The following is a 27,316-nucleotide window of genomic DNA, read 5'->3' on the forward strand; positions in this document are numbered from 1 at the left end:
AAGTATAACTGGGTTAAAAAAAGCTGGACAAGTTCATGGGGGATAGGTCCATCAATGACTAGGACACAACCCCACGCTTGGGGTGACTCAAAACCTTTGACTACCAGAAGCCAGGAGTGGAAGACGGGATGGTTCACTCCATAATTGGCCTGTTCTGTACACTACCCCGGAAGCTCTGGTATGTGCCACTGTTGGAGACAGGATATTGAGCAAGATGGACCATGGTCTGACTCATGAGCAGCTCTTATGTTCAATGGAATTACTAATTCTGTTTTGAAAACAACGCATGTAGGCCTGATGGAAATTATATGATAATTGCTACAGTAGGAAACAGATTTTTTTGCAAATGTAAGGCTTTATTTTCCAGTACAAACTACATATATGAAACAAAAGGTTTAATCTAGAATAGTGAAAGAAAAATGTTCTAACTTTAAATGAAGGAACAATTAGAAAAAATTGTTGAGGAACAATTAGAAAAAAATCTAATATAGTCTTGCACTTTTTATGTTTTAAACTAAGTTTCTTCTGGCTCATAGCAAAATATCCTGCAAATGTATATAAACCAAAACTATTATTTATTGTCGTGTGGTAAGTCAGCAAGTGTAGAATTCTTTTTAAGGCAATGAAACTTTCTTAACGTTTAATGCTTCTTTACAGATTCAGTCATCCTTATCTTTTGCACAATTCTGTTTCAAAGAAAATACTCTTACCTTAATTTTCATCCCACAGTTTTCTGTTTGGTTGCTCTAGACTTAACTAGTCAGCCTCCAAAAATGGAGTATCACTAGCTTCTGCTTTTGTGAAAATATTTTAGTGACAGATCTAAAGTGACAGATGATCTGTATCAAATAGTTTTCAAAAAACTTCAGGTTTAAAATAAATGTAATTCTAAGTAATTTTGGAATCACACCAACACTGTAAAGAAGCACATTCAGTCTTTTTATTGGACTCTGCCTCAGTACAACAATTCTAGCAGCACATTCCCAATCTACCTTCAGTAACTATAAGTGTTGCTTCAGTATAAATGCATGGTGTCATTTAAGATAAACTAATTTGGCCATATCCTCAGCTAGTGTAAACTGGCACAGCTCCTTTGACTGTGGTGCTACTTCTGTCAGTTCCTGGGATAAAACTCTCTAGGACTGGAAACAAGTCATTCTTAGTGGAGGGTCTTTGCCTGGAGAATTTGCTCTTTCTCTGGCAGCTCACTAGAGCTAGAGTCTGGTGGCCTTTTGGGCGCAGAGATAGGCCTATTTAATTAACCAGGCTTTTGGAAAAATAATTACATAGCAATTATGAAGTGATCACTGACAGATGGATGTCCCTATTAAGACCAGACAGTAGCAGTATATTTGATGTTAGAGAATACTCTTAATTATAAATGCTTGATTTAGGGATTTGATGAACCTAGATGCGACTACGATGGGCAACTTATACAAAATAAATACAAATATGAAAAATCTCAGTTGGGGCCCGCAGAAGCAACTTTAATCCAAATCATATTAAGAATACACTTTGATTAATAAATTATTGTTTCCAGCATGGAGAGCTTACACATGAATCCCAAAATTCAATATGATATAGACTATAACAGAGACTCTCCTTTATATCTGCAGTCAAACAACCTCAGCCTTCTTCCATTCTGCTGAAGAAACAATTCACGTAACTAAAATTGTACCTGAATGGGGAGTGGGGGGGTGGATCTCAGACACAACCTCATTTTCTGATTTGAAATGCTAAAACTACCTTTAATAGCATCCCTAACTCCCCCTTCCATCAGTCCCCACTGGAGAGGTGTTAATGGGCCACTTTACCTTGAATGGTCCCTTAAAATATGTTAACTACTTATAATAAACAACTTTTTCCACCTTGTACATTTCCCAGACTTGAACAAGAGCTCTGTATAAGTTTGAAAGCTTGTCTCTAAATCTAACAGAAGTTGGTCCAATAAAAGGTATTACCTCACCCACCTTGTCTCTCTAATCATTTTTTGTAATACTAAAAATAAGTTTTGCTTAGTTTTCTTGTTAAAACTGCAACTGTGAGACAAAATTCTTTTAACTTCCTTCCTGTGTCTTCACTGGTATCATTCTGCGGAAGTAATTTGACCAAAAGAAAAGGACTTACTGCTGGTCATTGGGACCTTCCTACAACTTCCACGATACCCTACATGCTCAACTTTGACCCAATGAGGAAATTCAATTGTCATATAGTGAGGGAGTAAGAAGAGGTTTTTACCACATGAATCAATGTGTGTGTTGCTGAGTGCCCTTAATTCCAGTGGTTTTAGATATCCATCTTCAAGTAAAGTGTGCACCTCTCACTGCAACCTCTCAAAAAAATTCCCTTGTGTATACTACACCTAATGTATATTGGGTGAGGGCAGTATGGCTGTGGCAAAGGATTCTGTTAACTGAAATCTATAAATATTCTTGAAGGTCAGTAATGCCCAATCTGCTGCCTCACAGACTTCTTGCTTTGGAACTTTTCCCAGCTTTGCCTAGGACATGGCAAGTCTTTTAGAGAAATGAACTGTAATGGGAAAGGGAGCTAGTACATAGTACTTGTTTGATGAATGATTCCTTAATGCAGGAAACAATTGATCTGGATAGCGTACAAGTGAGAATGGGTTCTGATTTTATAGGGAAAATGCCTCTCTTCTGCTGAAAGAATGAGAAAAAAAGTGTCCTCCTGAATTCAGTTGTGTGGGATACACAGGACTCTGACTGCATCCTTTTATGGGAAAGCCTTTGAGAATCTGAAAGGATATTCTTTTTATCGAATATCCTATAATTAAATTAATTTTAAAGTTCACGTGAAATAGTCACAGCCTGAAAAGAGCTATGGGTCTAGTTTCATATGCTTTCATATGCTTTAAAAAGGTTTCATCTGCTTATGCTGAATCAATCTTTGTAAAATTGCAATTTAGCAAATTACGTAAAGGACATTTTATTATATTATTGTAAAGAAACATTTAACGCATGCTATTTCAATAGAGTACACAGGAATATGCTCTATTCAGTGATTAGAGATTATCTGCAGTTCCTTTTACTCAACAGAAAGTTAATATGGCTCTCCTATGAATGATTATCTTGAACACTACATATCTCTGTCTACCCAAACTATCTTTGTGCAGTTTTGGATTGCTGACTGCCCTTCTGATGTCTCCTCCCAGATTTTCCTTCAACTATGACAACCTCAAAAGAGTGAAAACTGAACTTCTCAACTTTCCTGCAAAAGCTTTCTGCTCTCTTTTTCTTCTCCATAACCTTAGACTATTCCAGGTTCTCAAATACTGTTGCTTCCTCCTCTTCATCACCTCTAAAATCCTTCTGTCTTGCAACTTCCTCCTGTCTGGCCTCCATGCATCTCATTTCATTCCATACCCCAGTTTCATCAAAAAGCTACTCCTAAAATTAATGTCCTCCTCCAGCTGCTTTGACCATTTAAATCTCCTGTTTGAATTTGTTCAATGGTTTCTCTTACCTTTTGCATCATGTTTAATTCTTTGTAACACATCATATTATTTAACTCTTCCCTAATGTATATAGTTCCTCTCACTTCTTCTTGCTGGCCTCCCCACATGCCTTTGTCAACACAAACCTGCTTCCTGAGCACCCTTGAAACAGGGTGGCAGAATTCTCCTGTTGCCCACCCTGGGAGCAGTTGTTGGAACCTGGCAAGGACCTGAAGGTTATTTACTGCTGACTGAAGCAGACGTAGCTCACTAGATACTACACTATATGTAAGTAATAGCCTTTTGGCAGAGGAATATAGGGGCCTGGGACAGACAGGTAGTAAGGGAAGTAATCTAGTCTTGAAGAAATGAAAAATAATGGGGATGAGGCAGTGAAAGGTGGATGTATCGATCTAGTCATCGTTCACAGTAACCACATCTTTCCCTATTGCTTATGGTATGAAGAATATAAAATGTTTAGGGGGATGGACAGCAGTTGTATCCCTCATTTTCTTGAATATACTTTCATAGGCTAAAATTCATACAAGGCCTAGGCACCACTTAATTCCTATTTAAAGCCTTAAGTGCAACTTAAGCAGTGTACAGGCCTTGCACTGGCCCTCTGCACAGGTATACATTTCATAGAGAAAGGCTATCAAGTGAGATGCAACAGACATTTGAGCTTTTCGCCATCACAAGATATTTAGTGTAAAATAGCACTTATGCTTTAATTATTGTGCATCCAGCAAAAGCGTGACTTTTAAATCAATCAGCAACGGGAATTTATTTATTTATTTATTGCTCACTTCTGAGGCCAACATTTTTAATTTAATAGTTGGGAAAAATATTTATTGGTTTGTATACCACAGTGTCCAGCTCTAACCTTAAAACATGTTAAAGAAGTTGTACATTTTACTAAAAAGGAATAGGAACCCGGTATTCCACAGCTTCTGTTGACAACAGCTGGAGAGACCACATAAATTGGGTTATACTATATTATTTTTACTAGTGCCTCTAGCCTGTTTCTTGGCCTCAGTGGTTCTTTAACATTGACTAACATCAACTTCTCCACATGGACGACATTTTTCTTTTTTTACCGCCATTCTATTTTCTACTCTCATCACGCTACACAGCAGCCTACATTCCCAGGAAAGTCCTTGGATTAAGGGCTTTATGGAAAATTTTAAGACCTTAAGACAAACATCGTAATTCCAGACAATTTGGGGCAGTTACAGTGGATTGGTTAGACTGACATGATAAAACTGAACACAAGGCCATTTAGGGGGAAAACTAAAAGATGATAGCAAAAAATACGAAACAGACGAAGGGTAATTATCTAGGAGAGGAAGAAAATGATATGAAGGCTCCTAGGAAACCTGGAGGAAATTGCATTTTACTTTGGAAAGGACAGAGATTAGAAGAGTAATGGGAAGGTTAAGAAACAACAGCTTAGAAAGAAGAGACAGGGAGCAAAATACTATAATTATTTTGGAAAAATGGTAAGCATGCTAAAGAATAAAGGAGAACATCAACCAGTCAGAAAAAAGAAAATGTTTGCAAGACAGAAGGTCAAATACAAGAAAAAGGCAAATGTATTGGGGAATTTAAAAACTAAATTCCGAAATTTTAATATCTCTGAATTTTTCTGGTCTTGGATCCTAACTCTGAAGGTCTAAAAGCAGTACATTCTCTACTGCGGGGTAGCTTTGGCTTTGGAATTTGCCTTACCCATTAGTCCAAGATTGCATGAGTTTATTAACCTCATGGCACACTGATATTGTTCAACTATCCAAAAATAAGTGAAAGGGGCAAAATACAGGCTGTTCATCAGTTCTTAAACAAGCGGACATTTACTTCCCTCTCTCTCGGCTGAACTATACAACAGATAGTACAATATGTTCAAATTATGTGGGGTTATTCAATCCAACCGTGTTCTCTCAAGCTTTAGATGCCTGCCTGTGTAATGCCGCACAGGATGAACGTTTGTAAACAGCAGGTATTTTTGCCTGCTGTTCATAAACAGCTCATTAGTTCTAAAAGTAGCAGAAATGGGCAAGTACAACTTTAAAGTAGCTTGGCTGTTTCACATGCAGCTGAGGAGAAAGGACATTATTGATTTAATTTAAAATTAAAATCCAGTGGCCTGATTTTCAGAAGTACGGCTCCCATTGAGTCTAGAGGAATTGCAGGTGTTCAGTTACTGAGGAAATTAGGCCACTGAAAACAAAAAAGTGTAATTTATTTAGGAACAAGGGTGAAACTATAACATGCAACAACAACAACAAAAAAGCATTCAACCTGCTGCCCCAAAAAATGTATACTGCAAAGAAAATTAAAATATATTTTTGGTCATGTTTTGTAGTAAGGTTTAATTTATTAATAATATTTAATAGAGGTTACAAGTATGTTACATACATGACTAACATACGTTATCAATGGTTATAAGCACACCCGGAGGCTTATATAACAATCTAAAAGATTAATCTTTTATTAGAATATATATTATCATTTATTAACTATTTATAAAGATAACATTAATATAAAGTGACCATATTTGGCTTTTTCAGTGCATAGAATATTATGGAGTTTCATCCAAGCCAATATGAAGCCATTAAAAACACGCTTGCATCACGCTGAGCTGGCAGAACAATTCATTCCTGTAAAAACTGACAATTATTTTTTGCCCCGTTTCTGTACAATAAACTGTGACAACACAGACATCTGTACCTGGAACATTCTGATGATGAGTCTGCCATCTCTACCATACATCTCTACCATACATCCTTTTAAACATTTTGTGCCAGATAGGCCCAACGAATGGTGTGTCACCAACTGTATCTCCCCTCTCCTTCCCCCTCCCCAACTTAGACAAACTGACAGACACACACAAAAAAACGAACCCATGTCAAACCCATCCATATTCATCCAGAGTAAAGTAGCAATTCCAATGAAATATTCCCTTCTGACCTCTTCCCTCCCTGCCTCTTTAAGATACCAACCTGAGATTCATTCATTCTTCTAGATAATTAATCTGATTGTTACAAAGGGGGAAAAAAACAAAGATAGCTAACAGTCTGCATTAACCACAATTGCCAATGAACCCTCTCAAAATAAGATGCTTCACTTTTCCCCACGCCCCCCCCCCCACAGCATTTACATTTATTTACCCTTTTCCTATTTACACTTAACACAGCATTTATAAAAGTACCATTGATTTTTTTTAAAGTATTATTATCTGTAAGTGCTAGCTGGCAGATTGTTTACATAAAACATTCCAAATTACAATTTATAACAAGTTTAAAGCTCCTTGAAGGTCACTTGATGCAAGTTTACTATTTGGCATTCATTTAGCAAGAAAGAGAGAGAGCGAGTATAAGAGAGAAGAGCAGTGCAACATGCTTTTTTTTTTTTCTTTTTCTTTTTTTACCTTGCCCTTGTCAAAGTAATGGATAATTTCTTGATACAGCTGATCTTTAAGTTGTCCTTGAGTAGTTGCTTGGTATCCATCTCGCTGAGTAAGATGTGCTGCACATGCCTCTTCTGACCACTAAACCAGACATGAAGAGTGAAAAAATGGAAGGCAATAAAAGATGATGTAACATATCAATGACATTGGGCTAATGCAAACATTCAATCTTGGTTTATTTTTAAAAGTGCCATCAGGGCTGGCCCGATATCTAAAAGATTTTACAGCACCTATGATACTGTATTTTGATTTCCAGGGCAGTGGAGTTACTTACCTGAAATATAGTAATTATGGAATGGCCCAACTTGATTATCATACACATTGTAAGGAGAGTGATCACTTTAGATAAGCTATTACCAGCAGGAGAGTGGGGTAAGGGGACAGAAAACCTTTTGTAGTGGTAAACACCCATTTTTTCATGGTTTGTATGTATAAGAACATCTTCTGTATTTTCCACAGTACGCATCCGATGAAGTGAGCTGTAGCTCACGAAAGCTTATGCTCAAATAAATTGATTAGTCTCTAAGGTGCCACAAGTACTCCTTTTCTTTTTGAGAATGGTTTATATATCTCAGCATCAGCTAAGGGACAGGTCTTTGAGGAGGTTTCCTTTTCTCCTTGATAGAAGGCATTAGAGTGACCTGGCAGTCTTGATCAACACAGCTGGCTGGATAAATAGCCATTATTAGTAGGTTTACACTGAGAGAAAGCCTACAAAACTGGGTTATGTCAATATGAGTGGACAGAACTGTATATATAGAAGGTAAAGAGGTAAAATTCTTGGAGAAAAATGACTGGAGAAAAAGGAAAAATAGCAAACAAAAATATAGAGGCTGCCTGAAATTGGGGGGGAGAAGGGGAGGGAGGCCTTGCTTTTTATAACTTTGTAAACAATTTGACTCCATGACTATCTTCATTAAGGTTAATAGGGTCTTTCCCCCCAATTGCTGTCTCAATGAACAAGGGATAGTCTCACACTTTGATACTGCCATGCCTAGGCATGATACTTCCATAGAACAAAAAAACAGTGCCAACTATCAGAGATATGATGATAACCCTGCATCACCCACAACCTGAAATGCCCTGTTACAAACAGGTTTCAGAGTAACAGCCGTGTTAGTCTGTATCCACAAAAAGAAAAGGAGTACTAGTGGCACCTTAGACACTAACACATTTATTTGAGCATAAGCTTTCGTGAGCTAAAGCTCACTTGCATCCAATGAAGTGAGCTGTAGCTCACGAAAGCTCATGCTCAAATAACTGTGTTAGTCTCTAAGGTGCCACAAGTCCTCCTTTTCTTTTTGCTGTTACAAACACGGTCTTTTAAAATATGTAATTTATATACATGTGTGTTTTCAATAAGAACATTAAGGGTAGAGTCTTTTATCTAAAATAGCCATCTGGAAAATGGTGAGGTGGAGGGGTAAAGTGAGACTTCAAGTAGATTAGAAAAATAAAATTCAAAGAACTGCTCATTGTTTCCTACAGAATGTAAAATTATTCTTTCCTTGTCCCCAAAAGTAAAAGGTACAACTTTGGGATGAAAAGCAGTCCCTGCAAAAACAGCAATTCATAGATTAATTCACAGAGTTTAAAGCCAGAAGGGACTATCAGGTCATCTAGTCAGACCTCCTGCATATTATGAAATTTCACCCAGTTACTCCTGCACTGAGCTTAATAACTTGTGTTTGACTAAAGCATATGTTTTAGAAAGAAATCCAGTCTTGATTGGAAAGAATCAACAGATGGAGAATCCATGACTTCCCTTGATAATTTGTTCCAGTGGTTAATCACCCTCACTGTTAAAACTGCGTGCTTTATTTCGAATATGAATTTGTCTGGATTCAGTTTCCAGCCATTGGTTCTTGTTATGCCTTCCTCCGCTAGATTAAAGAGCTCTTTGATACCCAGTATTTTCTCCCCTGGAAGGTACTTATGCACTGCAATCAAGTCACCTCTCAATCTTCTTTTTGATAAACAAACAGATTTAGCTATTTAAGTGTGTCACTGCTTCTAGATTTATAGCTTTGCATTTGACTTTATTAAAACACATTTTGTCTGACTGGGCCCTGATTACCAAGCGATCCAGACCACTCTGTATGACAATCTGTTTGTCTGGGCTAGAACGATTTTAGTATATACTCAGTAGAATGAGTTTAATCAGAAACAAGTTGCATCTGGAAGGAAGAACAAATGTGCTTCCAAAGACCCAGTGATGATGTCAATTTTCAAGTCTCCACTGCTGAGCTACCAGTCACATTTCTATAAGTAGCCACTTTTTTGTATGCAAAAGCCATATTGCTAAACTACACAAATTCCACAGGAGTCTAAAATACAATTACATTTTTCTACACACAAAGAGCTACTGTGTACTATTAGCTTGAACAACTTAATTTAAACCAAATGAAAACAAGAAAGAACATCTCCGAGAGAGAGAGAGAGTGTGTGTGTGTGTGTGTGTGTGTCTCCGTCCAGCTGACCTATATATGGAGTGTAGTAATTCTAAGAACTAAATAGCTGCTCTCTCTGCACAGTGGCATAGTTCTTACAAATTTAAAGGTGGGATTTTCTAAAGCACTCAGGGCTGACCTAAGTCTCATCCCATTAAAACCGATTTGTGTTTTACCATTGACTTCAATCTGATGACATTTATTCCAGTGCTGAGTGCCATTGAAAATCCCATCCTCAAGGTCCTGTGGAAAAGAACCTGAGGCTTTGAAGTTTAAAGTTACATGCTCCACAGTAATGAAGAGACACCACATGAACTGAAAAACCAGTAAATAAACTTTAGAAATGTTGACATAATCTAACCATTCACTGAAGGACTTAGAAGAAAACATTTCTCAGGGCAGGTTATCCCATAATGCCTATTGAAGGGTTTCTTGCACCTTCTTCTGAAGTATCTGGTCTTGACTACTATTAGAGACAAGCTATCAAACTAAATGGACCACTGGTCTCATCAAGTATTTTCCAATGGAAAGTAAAGAGACTGTATGCTCTTTAGGATGTGAAAATCACAACAGATCTGATTTATTTGTAAGCCAAAGCAAATGCTACTTTTATTTTTGCCATTTTCTACTGTCTTACATTGTAAGTAAAAAATTGATTATATGATGGATATTTCATTTCCATTAATTAACAGTAGTAAATTAAAATACTCATCTGGTATCTGAAAATATTTTATAAAGGAGAATAAAAATATACTCCAAAGTGTAGTTAATGGAAATAGTTTAAACTCTAAATTGGGGCCACATAAAAACATATTGATTAAAAAATTGCAAAATCTAATGAGTAAAAGACAGTGAAATTATCTTGCACTCTGAACTCCATCATCTTCCTGGAAGATGCAGCACCTCAGTAGAGGGAAATGTTTTATCTGGTCTATCAGACTTGGTTGTGGAACATATGATCAAGCATGTTATGACAATCGAGACGTCATTTAATAACTCCAGTAAGAAAATATTATCCAGACTGTCAATCCATTTAATTTCCCTAATGGGAACAACAGAAATCTTTGTGTCCACAAAATCAGCTAGTTATTCATTCAAATTTGTAATCAAAACCCTCTGGAAAATTCAGTATGACTGAAGATGTCAGAGTCATCTTCTCAAACCTTTATCTTCATAAGTTATGTCTCTGTGTAGTAGATTTCATTATAAAAGCAATAACTTATAAAAGCACTTTAGCAATAGCTTTATCCTTTAAGTGCCAGTTGAATATCATTGACATTTTCATTTTTCTATAATCACCAATCGAGTTTAAAGTAAAGTTGAGTTTATACCTTTGAAAATGTCTTCACACAGTTCCACAAAAAAGTGCTCTGAACCACATTCAACCTTACAACTACAATTTTGGCACAATGTATTCATAATCCTGAGAGAAAAATAAGAAGGCACCCAGGGTAGCCTTTAGTCAACACTTTCAATTATATCTTTCTAAATGTGAGTTTATTTATTCTTTATTCCAAACATATTTATCTGAGTTCCCCAGATTAAAACTACTAAAACTACTTTGCTGCACATTACCAGCTAAAAATCCTTACGAAATTAGTTGTGGTTAGAAGGGCTGATTTCTTTCTTATGAAGGACCACCCTATCTTTCATATATCCTCTAACTTAGTATGTCCCAAACTTGGGATGCTGCTTGTTCAGGGAAAGCCCCTGGCGGGCCCGGCAGGTTTGTTTACCTGCCGCGTCTGCAGGTTCGGCCGATCATGGCTCCCACTGGTTGCAGTTCGCTGCTCCAGGCCAATGGGGGCTGTGGTAAGTGGCGCGGGCCGAGGGACGTACTGGCCGCTGCTTCCCGCAGCCCCCATTGGCCGGGCACAGTGAACCGCAGCCAGTGGGAGCCGTGATCGGCCGAACCTGCGGACGCAGCAGGTAAACAAACCGGCCGGGCCCGCTAGGGGCTTTCCCTGAACAAGCTGCGTCCCAAGTTTGGGAAACACTGCTCTAACTGATAGGTTTTTGTCCTTTGGCAAACAGCTGTTGATGTGGGGATTTTTTTAGTGCTTTTTACTACCGGATACTGCACTACAAAATACAAAAATTGTAAAAGCTTTTAGTTTATACGTCTGTTAAAGCTCTAGGTACAAATACTGAGCTACATATTGTTTATATCTCTACACATACATATTTACATAAATGCACACACTTTAAATTGATGAATTATTTTGAATTATTGCTAACACAACAATGAAATATTATAGTGACAAATTACAAGAATGAAACTACTTTGTACTCACAGTTGTCTGCTTGAGAGTGCAAATTTGGATTTTACATATGAAGTGCACACACAAATTTTGCACGCAAAACTTAAGCCTTAACCTTGCAAAATGTGACCTTCTGTTACTTTGACTATCAGTCAATTCTTTATGGAATTCAGGGTTATCATTCTAGTTCTCACAGAAACTGTGATTTCAATATACATACCTATTTTACCATAAACATTGTTTTCCATCAGTTACCTTTTCAGAATCCTCATTCTAAAAAAAATCTTCAGGGCTGGACAAAATATTTTGCATGAAAACTTTTTTCATTGTAGACAAATGACCTTTGTTCAAAACTGAAACTTTTCATGAAAAACGGTCAAAATTATTGACATTTTCAATTTTTTGCAAAAACTTTCATAATATTTTTATTATAATTTTCACCAAATTTTTATTGAAATGCTTATCAAAATTGTTATGGGAAAATTTAGTTTACCAATAACTGTCTTTTCTTAGAGTTTTCAATAAACAAAGTGTTATGAAAATGAACGCAGTACACATTTTCATAAAAATATCATGGAAGATTTCACAGAAAATGGATAATTTCAAACTCTGCTAAACAGAAATAACAAAGAATTTCAACATTTTTCACCAAATCATTTCCCTATTTTTACATGCGTTAATTATCAGAATAAAATTAAAGTTTATAGAAGAACGTGCTTCCTAGTACATGCGCTGCATGAACATCGGTTCACTTATGCAGCTCTCACACACTGAAGACCAAATTCTGCTCTCCATACACATATGAAATTCTCACTAAAGTCTATGGGAAGAATGATCAAAAGAGTAAAGATCTTGACACACTGAAGTATATGCACTATCCAAACTCAAGCCCCAAATTTAATTCTTTCTGCTACCTTTCCATGTCTCATTCTTTGAGCTCCCCTCCAGTGACATAGGACCAAACCCTGCAAAGACTTATGCCCATGCTCAATTTTATGATTTGTGGGTAGCCCCAAAGACTTCATATGCACAAAGTTAAGTACAAATGTAAGTTTTTGCACAATCAGGGCCATAAAGAGAAAAGCAAAGGGCATGAAGTTTAGATTTCTACTTCTCCCCCTCTCTCTTTTAAAGCTAAAAATAAAAACTCATTGTCACTCCTTAACATGGGTGGAGTAATAAAATAAAAATGTGATTTCAAAATGGCACGCTTACTGCTGAAGTGCAACTGGAATCTTCTAGATGACACTTCAGGGAATAAGGGAAACTGTTAATATATGCAGCAATATTTATGATGTAATGACATAATTAAGCCACTCATTTTAGATAATATGTATAAAGTAAAGCTTTTAAGTGACATTATATTATAGCTTTATTACACTGTCAATCAAAGCTATAAAAAGTTAGGTATTATTACCTGGTAATATTAAAATTCTGCATGTTTTATAATTAATTTAATTTATACTACTGGTCTATTTATTGACCTATTTCAGACACTCCTTAAAGTACATTGATATCGTTATATTAATTTAGATGCATTCGGTACATCATACCATTGAATTATCATAGACACTCCTTTAAAAAGATATGATCTTGGAAGGATGACTACTGTTGATTTTTCCCCCATGTCCTGAAGCAAAGGACTAAATTTAAGATCCTGCATAACAGTGCACTGAGCTTCCACTAGGCTCATGGGCTGACCCATTTATTACTTTAGCACAGTTTTCTATGGAAAGCTGATTTGCAAGAACAACTGCTGAGATTCTTCCAAAGGTTACTAGCATTCCTATGCATTTTACCTGTTTGTTAGCTTTTTTATTGATAATTTATGCTATTTACTCTTGATTTTATTGCACTTTTACTGCTGATATTTTAGATCACCATCAGTAAGTCATATTGCTCTTCTATGAGACAGAGAACATGGATTCAATTTTCGTTCTCTAGGCTATGTATTAAGTTTACAATAATATCTAATTATGGAACATATAGTAAATCACAATACAACTTTGAATTACTTCTTTTTTTATTTTGAATAAGTTAATAATCGTAATTTGTAAATGTGGATGTCCTAAAGCTCATATGAAAAAATAAACACAAAGCTACATAGTAATCTGCAACAGCAAGATCTTCAAAATGCTAAATATATTTCAAGTACTCTACCTTAAGAAGCTTTGCATGCAGAAGTAATGTGTAGGCAGCTTCAGTGTAGTTATCACACTCTTTGTGCAGGTCACATAGCTTGTACAAATACCTACGGTAATAAAAGAGAGTCAGTTCTTAAAATGTCACAAAATAATTTGTGTTGAAGACTACAACAGTAAAAAAAAAACTGGGATTTTTTAAAACTCATATTTCACTATTTCAGACAAATTTTTAGGATACAGCATGCCAAGAAAATCAACAGCAACATCAACAAAATGTACTGGTATGTTCAAGAATAGCTATAAAACTGTAACTTGCTCTGATGTCCTGCTTTTTTTTTTTTTTGAGATGACCAAAAAAAAAAAAAAAGACAAGTAAAGAGTTTGATATAAAAATGCAATTCTTTTTAAAGAGCAACACTTGCAGTCCTCACTTCATTTTCCCAAACCATTCCTCTCAGATAAAAAATTCCGACAGAATGATAGGAAAATAAATATAAAATACTAATTATATGATAAAGAACAATAACTTTGCACTTTCATAATGCCTTTCTTCCACAGAGCTGAAAATGCCTTGCGAATATTAAGGAATTTAACCTCACATCACTCCTGTGTGGTAGGTATTATTATCCTAATCTTATAGATGGGGAAATAGACACAAGAGAACAACCATACATGACGTCTGTGGCAGAGCCAGCAAAGAACAAAAGTATTCTGACTTCTAGTCTTTTGCCAGAACCTCAAGACCAGCCTATGTCCTGAGAAGAATTCCGTTTTGTTTTTTGTAGCAATTAACAAAATATAGATTAATCGCGTACTTTAAAAATCAATTTAAATACAGGCTTCGGTGCCCATATTAAACTGAGCCAACAGTTTCTGTTTACAGAAATAGGGTTTGATCCTGTTCCCATTGACTTCAATGGGTTCTGGATTGGCCTCATACAGATGTTGTATCAGACATACGCAAGAATAATGCTCTTGAATGCACTTTCATAGTCAGTAATCCATCCTTCTGTTGTTAGGCACAAATTTAGTTCTTGGCAGAAAATAAAATTCAATTAGTTCCTTGCTTTTCTTTTGTCTTAATTTTCTTCTGTATGTCATAATACCTTTAAGTATTTCAATGGTTACAATAATGAAAGTGAAGGTGATGCAGCAGGGTTAAAAAAGTTTATGAGCCTAATTACTGATGCTTATTAGTCTCTGTAAACTCAATCTGTTTACGCCTCGGTACAAGTATGTGCCTTTCATTACTGCCATTTCCCCCTCTCCAAATCAGTAGCTTAGTAGACAATTCATTTTCTCCAATTACAGTAAAGTGAGCTGCAAAAATATGTCAAAGGACATGCTTACACACCTTATGTACATTTCTTCTCTTTCAATTTCTTTGTAGAAATTCTGAAATGTAAAATTATAATTTGGTTTTAAAGACTTTGATTTTGCAGTGTGTCATGTACACAGAATACATACTAAATTCAAAGTCGTAAGTCAAAGTCATAATATCAACCTCAAAAATTGCAAAATGAAATTTGCCTCTGGTACAGAAGCCTGTAAGTTCTTTAACTATAAAATCTAAAACCATGATGATGTTTCATTGTGTAACATTTTAGGGCTTACGTTCCACTGCAAAGGTTCTGAATCAGAATCACATTGGTGGGAAAAATATTCTTCAGACATTTGCAAGTCACACAGCATTAACTGCTTTCAGTTAAAATTTGGTAATCTACAAAAACATAATTTTAAAGTAATTGTTGAACTATGGTTTTTAAACTCTAAACCTTGAGTAATAAGTCATTCACTCTTGAATTCTAACATTTTCTTAAAAAATAGAAAGTTAAAATTGTTCCTTTTTCGGTTTTTATATACCACATCTCATCCTACTGTACGAAATCTATGAATGCCTCTGGCCTTGAGACAGACAGAGATAAAGTACTGCAAATACTGAAAATGTATGATATGAAACATTAGAAAAGATATTAAAGATGCTAGGATTTACCAAATTTACCAATTTACCAATTTTCCCCCAACTGTCACAAGGAGACACTGGTCCTTTAGGAGGAAAAAGGCTAGTGCACCTGTGACTAATCTGGGTTTAAACTGGGTTTAAAAGAAGGCACCTAGCCCATATAAGTGGGGAGAGACTGAAAAGGAGTCATCAGAAAAAGGACAGGTAAGGTAAGGCTGTCTGGGAGTGAAAGATTGACAGGTAAAATCTGCCAGAGACTAGGAGACTGTAGAACAGGGGTGAGCAAATTATGGCCCGTGGGCTGGATCTGGCCCACAAGCCATTTTAAGCAGGCCCACTAAGGGCGCTGTGTGGGGGCCGGACCATGCGGCTCGGCCCAGGTCCGGCGCTCTGGCCACAGCGCTGGGTCGGGAGGCAGACCACGCGGCTTGGCCTCACTTCCGTCAGGGCACTGGGTCGGGGTCCAGACCACGCAGCTTGGCCCCGTTTCGGCCGGGGGCTGGACCACGTAGCTTGGCCCCATTTCGGCCGGGATGCTGGGTCGGCGGCTGCACCACGCGGTTCAGCCCTGCTCTGGTGCTCTGGCCAGGGTGCTGGGTCAGGGGCTGCACCACGCGGCTCGGCCCCGCTCCAGCGCTCCGACCAGGGCGCTGGGTCTGAGGCCACACCACAAGCTTGGCCCTGCTCCAGCCAGGGGCTGGGTTGGAGGCCTCACCATGCACCTCCCAGAAGCCGCAGCATGGCCCTGCTCCAGCTCCTACATGCTCCAATGGCCCCCTCCAGCAGTCCAATGGGAGCTGTAGGGGTGGTGCCTGTGGATGGGGCAGCGTGCAGAGCCACCTGGCTGTGCCTCCACATAGGAGCCAGAGAAGGGACATGCCACTGCTTCTGGGAGCTGCTTGAGGTAAGCACTGTTTGGTGCCTGCACCCCCGAGTCTCTCCCCATGCTCCAACCCTCTGCCCCAGCCCTCATCCCCCTCCCGCTCTCCAAACCCCTCGATCCCAGCCTGGAGCACCCTCCTGCACCCCAAACCTCTCATCCCTAGCCCCACCCCAGAGCCCGCACTCCCAGCCGGAACCTGCATCCCTTCCCGCACCTCTGCCCCAGCCCTCATCCCCCTCCTGCCCTCCAAACCCCCCAACCAGAGCCCTCACCCCTCCTGCACCCCAACCCCAATTTTGTGAGTGTTCATGGCCCACCATACAATTTCTATTCCCCAACGTGGCCTTTGGGCCACAAAGTTTGCCCATCCTTGCTCTTAAAGGTCCCTAACAGAAGCTGCAGGTGGTTCCTGGGGAAGGCTGAAAGCAGGAGACAAGCAAGAGGGTTTGCTGGCTGACCTCGAGAAATCAGAGAACCAGGGCCAAAGGACTGGAGAGGGCTGAAGGCCAGAGGGCAACAGAGGGATTTTCCTGTTGACTTTTAAGCGAGAGAGCCAATGCTGAGGACTGACAGCAGGGGTTTACCTATTCAACATCTCTACACTAGATAGTTGGACCCAGGAGAACAGTGAGAGGCTTGAGGCAGTGATAGATACGACCCTAGTGAGGATGAACTTCCTGCAGAGCAGTGTGCAATTCAGCTGGGAGAGCTGGAGTGGCTGTCCTAGTAAAAGGACTGGAGAGGGATGAAGAAGAGCCCATGTGTGGTGGAAGATGCCAACGTGTGGTATGTGCTACGTGGACAGACTAGAGGATGTAGGCAGTGCTTAATTTGTAATGAAATTGGGGCTGGGGCTCAAGCAAGCTTTTTTACTTTCGTAACTGACACGGCTAGCCCAGAGGTGCCGAGGTTATGAACTGCCAAGTCTAGAGGTGTCGGGCCTCAGCCCTGGCAAGCCCTAGCCCAAATTAAGCACTGGATGTGAGGTTTTAAGGACTATCACACCAGGTGTGAGAAATGGACTATGGCTGCACTCATAAAAAGAAACACTGAAAAAAGCCAGATGACCACTCATGTCTGCACAGATGCAACACAGAAAAGCTGTGTTTGAAGAAAGCTCGAGACCTACTGGAAACTCCATGCTTTGCAGGATGGGTGGGTTATTGAGAGAAATTTTTCAGTTTCCATTTCCAAGGTTGTGTATCCCACATCTTTTGCTTTGAGCTCTGTATTCAAATAAACCCCCCAGTCACACAAAATTCAATTGTGTTTTCTGTAGTTAGCCCTGTTTGGGTTCAAAACTCTACAAAATTGCTGAATTCCCAAGGAAAATCATGTGAAACCACTAAACCAAGCTGTTGCCAGCTGCTCTGCTCTTTACCCTGAGCTCCGGGATCTCAGAAAGCACCGAAGTATTACATAATTAGCATATAGGAGCTGGTTCCTAGCTCTAGTACAGGGCTGGGCAAACTTTTTGGCTGGAGGGCCATATCAGGGAATATAAATTGTATGGCGGGCCATGAATGCTCATAATTGGGGTTGGGGTGTGGGAGGGGGTGAGGGCTCTGGTTGGGGGTGCAGGCTCTGGGGTGGGGTTTGGGATGAGAGGTTTGGGGTGCAGGAGGGTGCTTCAGGCTGGGATCAAGGGGTTTGGAGAGCAAGAGGGGGATGAGGGCTGGGGCAGGGGTGTGGGGCATGGGGAGAGGTTCAGGGATGCAGAGCTCAGAGCGGCGCTTACCTCAAGCGGCTCCCGGAAGCAGTGGCATGTCCCTTCTTCGGCTCCAATGTGGAGGTGCGGCCAGGTGGCTTTGCACGCTGCCTCATCTGCAGGCACCACTCCTGCAGCTCCCGTCGAAGTGCCGGAGGGGGCCACTGGAGTGCGGCCATTCCATGGTTTCCAGGAACTGGGTGCAGCAGCCCCCGACCCTGTGTCCCGGCTAGAGTGCCAGAGTGGGGCCATGCCATGGAAGCTGTGTTGTGTGGCCCCTGACCCAGTGCTCCGGCTAGAGCGCCGTAACGGGGCCGAGTTGTGTGCTGTGGCCACCGACCCCACTCCCCAGCGGAAGCTAGTGGGCCAGCTTAAAACGGCTCATGGGCCGGATCCGGCCTGCAGTTTGCCCACCCCTGCTCTAGTAAGTATGAACTAAATTCATCCCTGTGGCAAAGGGCAAGTGCAAGGCCTACGTCCCATTTAAGCCCTACTTTGAGGTTTTAAGAAGGAATTAAATGGTGAATTGACGTTAGGCTGGCCCTCTGTACAGGGATGAATTACGCCATAGGCACACTAAGGATGAAAAGATTATGTTAAACCCAAAGGCTGAATACATATTTAAAATGAGACCATGTCATCAAATATTATTTAAAATCTATGAGCCAAGCACTGCCCTGAGATGTTTGCATGCATCTCCCAAAGACTTCAATGGGAGTGTTGTGTAGGAGTATCTCAGGGCAATTTGGCTCCATGACAATAAATCCCCCACAAAATTTACCGTATGCAAATATTTGAAATATTGAGATCACATCCAGTATAACAAAAATTCAGCATCAGAAGACACTATTACAAAAATTTGTCTCTAGATAGATGAAGAAAGAGGAGTGTATTAACTGAAAGACAAGATATGGTTAGAGTGACACCCAAGTGCACATTTAGAATCCCACCTAGCTGATATGACAAGTTTTACTTAGCAGGATTCTCTGAGTTGACATTAAAGGAAAAACAACAAGCACAGGGTATGAAGAATAAACCTCTTTCACACTAGACTTTTCCAGTTTTATAAATTACTATAACTTGTTTTATATCTTCTTAAAATCACCGCAAATGCCTCTTTATTTTTGTAACTTCTTTGTCAGTTACCAACAGGCAGCATCTTGTCACTCTAATTCTAGTCAGAATGGCAAATTGCCTCTTCCATAAGCAATCTCATTCCTTGGATCACTGATCAGTGGCAACTTCAAGAGTTCTCTCCTCCTCAGATTATAAAGTCCTCAGTCTCTGCTATACAGACACGAGAAAAGCAAACTCTAATGCAAATGCTCATTTCTAAATTGACAGATCTGTATGCTGTGCCATTCTGTCACATGGGTGTGGCAATTGGGCCAAGTAATCCACCACCTGTGCAGACTCCCTCATTCAACCAATGAAACTGTTGCATGCAAATTAGCTTCAGAGTAAATCTGGTAATCAGTTCAGTTACCTCTGATGTCACGGAAAGAAACCACTGGCCACTTGTGAAGCAAGGGGCAGCGGCACTCCGACTGACCACCACGGGTGGTAAGAAGGAATTGAGAGGGCACAGGGCCGACGGTCCCTGATATACTGCAGCATGACCGCGGCACTCCAGGGGGTGCCATAACCAGTCCTACAGATACCACTAAGGCAAAAATCTTCCCTGGCCACACACGTGGGCACGCATACACCTGCAATGGAATCGACATGAACAAGCACCCGAAGAAGAACCTGGTGATATTCTGAACCAAAAGAGCTCTCAACCATTCTTATAGCTGCTTCCATCACTTCACACTGACTCAACAGATATTTTAGGCTTCAAAGTAACACACAGGTGACAATCCTGGTAACTGACTATACAGATGATGATGTGGTATATGGGTTGTACCGACAGGAGCTGAGGATGACTACATTACTCCCTTTCTAAATTTAAAAAAAAAAAATGAAAAACTAAATGTGATGAACAATATTTGTCAAGAAATCCCCTCTTTAAATCAGATTCATCAGCCTTATTTTTAACAGCTGGGTGAAAATCATAAGATCTTTCATTTAGAACAAACAGAAGCTTGCTGTTAAAATTAAAAATTCAGTACCCATTCTAAATTTAGCCAACTAATTTCTTCTCACTCACCAGTACATTGACAGTGCAGCTCATGCGATTTTCTTTATTTTCATCATGCATTATAGTTCTGTAATCCAGCAGTCTTTCCATGAGACGGACAACAAGTCTGACAAAAGTTTCTCCATTTTTAGCAAGATATTTGTGTTTTCTGCAGTGCTCCAAGAGACTGAAAAATAATTGCACACTGCTTGTTAATCACACTCAAGAAGAGGTACTAAACTAAGGTTCAATTTTAAATATTTTGCACCATTAACAGATTTTAATTATTTCTGGGCTACAAAATTCATTGTAGTCCAAATATATTCTGACATAAATGCCACTGCTAATCAACGCTTACATTTTGTCAAACAACACTTTGTACTGTTCATCTCCTCTGCCTCCTTCTACTTCATGATCCAGTTTTGTGATGATCTCGTTTTCAAACTAGAATAAACAGAGCAAGCATAAATAACCAGTATGGCAAATATTTCATTTTATTACTGTAGCATTAATGGCTGATAGATTGGTTGGATATCTCTATGATATGTTTAACCACTATTTTTAAGCCTGATTGACTTTAAAAGTCTGCAATCTCAGATATCCATTATGATCTGCTGCCCTATAAGGATTTTCATTTGAGGAAACCACTGGTCATGTTATTAAATGAAGCTTAAATATATGCATTAGGGAAATCTAAATAAGGTAGCTGATGACAGGAAGGGGGGGGGGGATAAGAGCATACAGAGCAGGAAAGAGCATACAGAGCAGGACACACAATGTCACCTGCAATGATTACAATAGCAACAAAGACAACTCAACTGAATGAACATCCTAACATCTCTTTTTGTAACACACTGTAACACGCCTAATAGACAGTTTCAATATCATTCCTGAAGGGAAGAGAGTTCTTTTGAATGGGTTAAGATCTGTATTTGTATTTAAGAAGTAATACAAGTACATATTTAAAGGGATATTAACTATTTTAATAGCGGATTGGATAATTCCATGGATTTTTAAGTAGTACAAAGCCTTTTGCCTCTAGTTGCCATGAATCTGGTCCAGGTTGGTAGTAAACTAAAGTTGTTACCACAGGATTGGTGACTGGCAGCCTACCATACATGGAATGAGTGATATTATCTTATAATATCAAGGGTACAGGTATACACATCACAAATATATATTCTATTTAGTATCAGTTGGCGGAGGGGCCAGAACTGAATGGGCCAATGAAACTGAACTACCCTATCACAGCTGGAGGTAGTCCCATTAGGTCAGAGTGGGAGCACATTGGTAGAGCAGTGTCTTGAAACTTTCACTGCCACTTGCTCATGTTGTACCTATTCTGTGGCGCAATGCAAGGCTTCAGTCTCCAAGACTCTCCATCCAATATCTTTCACAAGAATTAAAATGTACTCAATTGCTTTAAATATAAAGAGGTGTATTTTCCCCCTGTACTTTGCCTCTCTTTAATAGTAGAGTAGACAATAATATATTTCTATGAAAAAGAATTGTCTTCAGCCTGAGATTCTTAGTCTAACAAACTATCCATTCACCAATAACTTAATTCTCAGTTAAACCATGGGTCATTTATGCCACTCTTGTACCCAGCAGGGGCCTTAAAGTGGGATTAAATTACATTTGCACCTACTTTATGGCCTGTTTATACTGGCAGAGCAGAGTACAGGGGCCTTACCGTAATCGAAAATTCAGTCCTAAGACTACTATTACAATGCCATACATATTACAAATAACTAAGCAAACACAGATGCCTTTACCACAAGGGACAATAAAAACAGGACAAAAACAAGTACGACTTTAAACAAGTGTAAAATAGAGACCAATTGCAAAAGATTTAGATGAAGTCTAAGCTCTGGACATATGTTTCTCATCAAATGTCCTATACCCAAAACATAGTGAAACTGCCACGAAGAAAAATTCCTTCCTACTCCCACATATAGCAATCAGGATAACTATTTGCATAAGGACAAAGATCAACTCACATCAACAGTAATCATTCGGTAGTTAAATAACTGCAATATGCACATGATCTGTCAGAGACCAATATGGGAAGGGCCAAATGATGTCAGTGCTTACCGAGAAAAACCTACGGGAAAAGTTGGCGAGAAGAAGCATCCTGCAAGTGGGCAAGAAAGTGGATATGTATGACTGCCTCCCATTAGCAGCCGTTCATGGCCCCTCACACACCTGAAGCAACCATAATCAAGAGAAGTTTGGAAACACACCAGTCTCAGGCTAGCAGAATTCACATACAAATCCTGGCCATTTGGCTGAATAGAATGTGTGGGAGAATCTGTCTTGCTCTTAGCAGTCCTACAGATGGCAGGAATCTGTTTCTGTGAACAGCTTAGTAGCAACAAAGGAAGTCTAAACATCCACTCTTTAGAGTCAAATTATTTGATTCAATCTCTTAACATCTTGATGTGCCTGCAGTAACTCTTCCAAAAGATCCCTAGCATTGTTTGCATCTCCCCATAAGAGGCCCAGTCCCCCTTCAACTCCCAGTCCCAGGCTCGCTCTCCCAGGTTCCTTGACCCAATTTTCCTTCCCCAGTCTGGGTTCTGTCCCCTCTGCTTTCAAGTCAGGTGGCTTCCTCCTCCATACTGCCTGGGAACAAGCAGGGGGAGCACTGAGAGCAGAGAAGAGCCAGTCTTCCTGCTCTGAGTTTGGTGGCTGATGCTGCCATGTGGCGAGCAGCAACAACCAGAAACAGCAATTGCAGGAAAGTCCTTCTCAACCCCTGAACCCCTAGAATGGAACATGCTCAGTGCAGACTGAATCTTAATGATCATTTAGCTGCCAAACTCCCAACAGGTCTCCATTGAGCATGTGTGAACTGAGATTTTCCAAAAGCTTATAACTTGGACAAATTTAGGCAACTTTTTAGGGAACAGCAAAAGGCACATCCCTGACTCCAGGGTCCCAGGGAAACCCCTCAGCCAAATATCAAACCCATGTTTCAAAGCACAGAGGCTCTAGTGCAGTAGTTCTCAAAGTTTTGTACTGGTAACCCCTTTCACTTAGCAAGCCTCTGGTGTGACTCCCCCCCCCAATAAATTAAAAATCCTTTTTTATATATTTAACACCATTATAAATGCTGGAGGCAAAGTGGGGTTTGGGGTGGAGGCTGACAGCTCGTGACCCCCCATGAAATAACCTCGCGCCCGCTGGGGGGTCCTGACCCCCCAGTTTGAGAACCCCTGCTCTAGCGCTTCTCAATAAAGTGATTCTAGGATTTATTTTTAAAAACATGGGCAAAAATAGTGTATGTTTCCCTAATATCACTCTCTGAAATTGGCTGAATCATTTTTGCTGAAGCTGTAACACACACACACACACACACCCCCACACCCACCCACCCCTGAGGTAGATAGGCAGATCTGGAAAACTTCAGCCCAAATGTTTAAAGTTTGGTAAAGTTATAAGCAACTGAAAACAGGGGTTTATAATTAGATGTCTCAAGCAACTTTAACTATAGGTAGCGCGGTTAGCACCGCCTATAAATATACAATATTTACGGTATTAAAAATCATCTGAGTATCCAAGATATAGTTCATACTACAACCATTTTAAATGCTCTGTTTGGCCTGATATTAAAAAATGAAAGGCCCATAAAAACCAATTAAAACACAAGTTGTGGAGAATTTTGAATTTCCCCTTCTGTGCCCCAGCTGAAAAAAGTGACTCTTAATACATTACACGTATTATTCCAGAAATTAAATGAAATTGAGAAAAGGAATCTACCACTTCTAAAAAGCAAATACAAACTATGAAGCCCAACCCTGTAGTACAAGGACAAGTTCAATAATATTTAAACCACTAAGTAAAACAAAAGTCACAAATTTCATGTTCTCTAATGAGGAACAAAAAAGAATGGTCTTTCCTCACCTATCTGAAGAAATGACATTTGCTGCCAGCATCAGCTCTCTGTGTGCTTTACCTATTTGTTTGCCATCACTCATAAGACGAGGAGGATTACACTTCACATACAGGATCTCCAACATTTTGTTGACATCAGGATTACTCAAATCACATTTCACCTAAATGCAAATTCCTATAAATTCTAGCTCCTTCTGTAGACCCTAACACTATGGTCTGGGTACCCAGCTATGGTGGCACATCCCTCTGATGCTTGCTTTAGGTTGGATGAGTGGGCTGAACGGGCTGAACAATGCTGGTGTATGCTAAGGTTATGGCAATCGCTGTGGGGAGTGACGGAAGGGAATGATCGTGGAAAGGCTTGTTTCCTGGATCCTTGCTATGGTATTTGGAAGGAAACTGACTGGTTTAGATCAAATAGCAGGCACAGGCTGAGAGTACACTACTGAATATTATTTTCAGGGTCTTTTCACAGAAGATTAAGGTGTCAATAGTGGCCCTAGGTTCATGTTGATAAATTCACGGCTTATAAAATTGTTGATTAAGGATGATGCCCCAGCATTGCCTATATTAACTATTCAGGGAGACTGCATCTGATGTTAGTCAAGTGTTACTTGCAATTAAGATTTTTCACATTATTTTGCATTAAAATTGCTCAGATTCAGACTGAGCAGTCTGCCTCTACAGTGGTGGAACTAATTCTTAAGGGAACAAGTGCTAAGTCCGTGGTGTTTAAGTTCCAGTTGGTGATACTCATGGAGGTTGTATCTGGAAGTTTAGGGAATGTACTTGTCAGGACCTAAGAGTTAGAATCCATATCCTTCCCCTGGTTTGTGAAAGCCAGCAGGGTGGTGTTGGGACCACTACTGGAGATTATTGTTAACTCTTTCTTAGAGGTAGTGAAGATGTCAGCTTCATTTTAAAATGGTTGCTAGATCTCTGAGTCAAGAAACCATCCCTTGATGTAGACTATCTACCCAATTATTTCCCTGCTTAGTCTGCCATTTTTGAGAAAGACTACCATGACATCTGAAGGGATGATATGCCCACAATATGTGGCATTCTCAGGTCTTTTTTAACACCATGAATCAATTTGTTTTTTGGCCTAAGAACAGTATGGAGAGACTACTCAGGTAGCTCTGGTTTATGGCTTCCTTCTGCCAAAGGATGAAGATCAGATGCCCAAGCTAGTATTTTTTAGTACACTCAAGCTGCCTTAAATATCACTAACTTTGTGAACTCACATTTGCCAAATGAGAATCTCAGAGCTGCAACTAGGAAATAAGTTCAAATAAAGAAACAAACAAGATTTCACATTAAGTTTGTACCAAGGTTAGCATGAACCTTAATGAAAACTTCAAGTGGCTTCAGCCCCTTCTTTCATTATACCTCTACAACATCCATCTCCAAAGATGGACCTAGGACCAATTACTTACCACAAGGTGATTTTGTTGTTCAGGGACCTTTACTACCTTACCCCTTTTCTCGATGTCACTGTGTAGGCCAATCAGCTGTCTTTCAAAGAAATCAGAAGTCAGGAGAATGTTAAATGCCACTGATACTTCATCCCTAGAAAACCCCTATGATAAGCTACAGAACAAAGTCCTAGACCCTTCTGGGAAGAGGGTTGAGTTTGTGGGGTTAGGGGGAGTGTAATCGCCCATGTCACTGCAGCATTGTAAGATCTTGGAGAAGGCACAAACTTGTGCCTCTGTTTGCCCATCTATAAGATAGGTATATTAAAACTTCCATATACACGGATGTGACGTCACTTGAAATTGCCCTGTTCTGTTCATTCCCTTTGAAGCATCTGGCATTGGCCACTGTCGGAAGACAGGATATTGGGCTAGATGAACCATTGGTATGACACAGTCTGGCCATTCTTATGTGATGTCTGCCTATCTGTTGGGTTATAACTACATTATATCAACGTATATTCCAATTTCTATGGATATAGGACAGATGTGCTGTGGTGTCCCGTGGGGCTCTTTTCTTAGGCCATTACTTTTCAGTATTTATGTGCACCTCTTAGCTTTAATATCATAAGAAACTTGTTGGAACTTTCATGATTACACCAATGACACTCAGCTATTGGATACTATGTTGGTCCTTCTTATTTCTGTTGTTCAGCCTTAAAGTGCAGACATGGACGTCTAATTTCTTTATGCTCAGCACTTTGGGGTATTTTTGTGGGGAGAGTGAAGAAATTCTGTGGTGTATTATTTTACAAATAAGGAACCTTCTTTCTATATTATTTCATAAGGAGTATGGCAACTATTTTGAAAAAAAAAAGGTAATAGTTATTTTTGACTAATTTCTTATATTTTTTGTTAACAATTCTTTTCTCTCTTGGTGAATATGCTAATTCTACCTATTACCTTTTCAAGGTTAAAATGATCTTTTACACTATTATAATTCCAAATTTGGATTTTAGTAAGGGTCATTTGAACCAGCATGGATTAAAGATGAGTCTTATCCAAACACCCATTAAATCTGGGGAAATGCTGAGATCCTGAGCCAAACTATTCAGCTAGTGCCCATTTGTAGTTGTGATAAAATGAAAGCCTCATTGGGGCCTTCATCCAAAACAACACAGTAATTGCAAAAAGTTCCGTTAATTATTTATAAAAAGAGGTGGTGGTAATATCTGGATTTGACTCTATTCTTCATGTCTCAAGCGAAGAGAGGAAGCAGTGTCCTAAGAAAGGCTATTTTGTGGTATTTTGGGCCAGCTTGGGAATTAAAAAGCCTGTTTGACTGAGATTTCTAGGTCATTTTTGTGGATTTTTTGCAGGTTCCATTCCTACTGCCTTTATTCACAACTTGGGGCTGAAGGATTGGCCCTGTGCTTTAGATAAACGTTTACATTTTGTGTGATATTCTGTTCTCACTTGGACCGAAACTGAATCTTTTGTGGTATGCCCAGGGACATCACTATAATACTCTGGGGTTTTTTTGGATCTGGCCA

The 27,316-nt window shown here is 39.5% G+C and overlaps 1 protein-coding gene across 2 annotated transcripts in view; it reads right to left on the minus strand.

Annotated features, from left to right (window-relative positions):
- Window positions 1–27,316, minus strand: part of DOCK1 (dedicator of cytokinesis 1) — a 563,486-nt gene that overhangs the window by 83,231 nt on the left and 452,939 nt on the right. For both annotated transcript variants that reach the window (XM_048857028.2, XM_048857026.2), the window contains exons 34-38: window positions 20,810–20,895; window positions 20,482–20,638; window positions 15,133–15,173; window positions 13,795–13,885; window positions 6,885–7,004 (exon numbers count right to left, since the gene is read on the minus strand). In XM_048857028.2, the coding sequence (XP_048712985.1) occupies window positions 6,885–7,004; window positions 13,795–13,885; window positions 15,133–15,173; window positions 20,482–20,638; window positions 20,810–20,895 (495 nt within the window). The remainder of the gene's footprint in view (window positions 1–6,884; window positions 7,005–13,794; window positions 13,886–15,132; window positions 15,174–20,481; window positions 20,639–20,809; window positions 20,896–27,316) is intronic.

This window comes from Caretta caretta, chromosome 7, assembly GCF_965140235.1.
Source record: "Caretta caretta isolate rCarCar2 chromosome 7, rCarCar1.hap1, whole genome shotgun sequence".
Taxonomy (NCBI): domain Eukaryota; kingdom Metazoa; phylum Chordata; order Testudines; family Cheloniidae; genus Caretta; species Caretta caretta.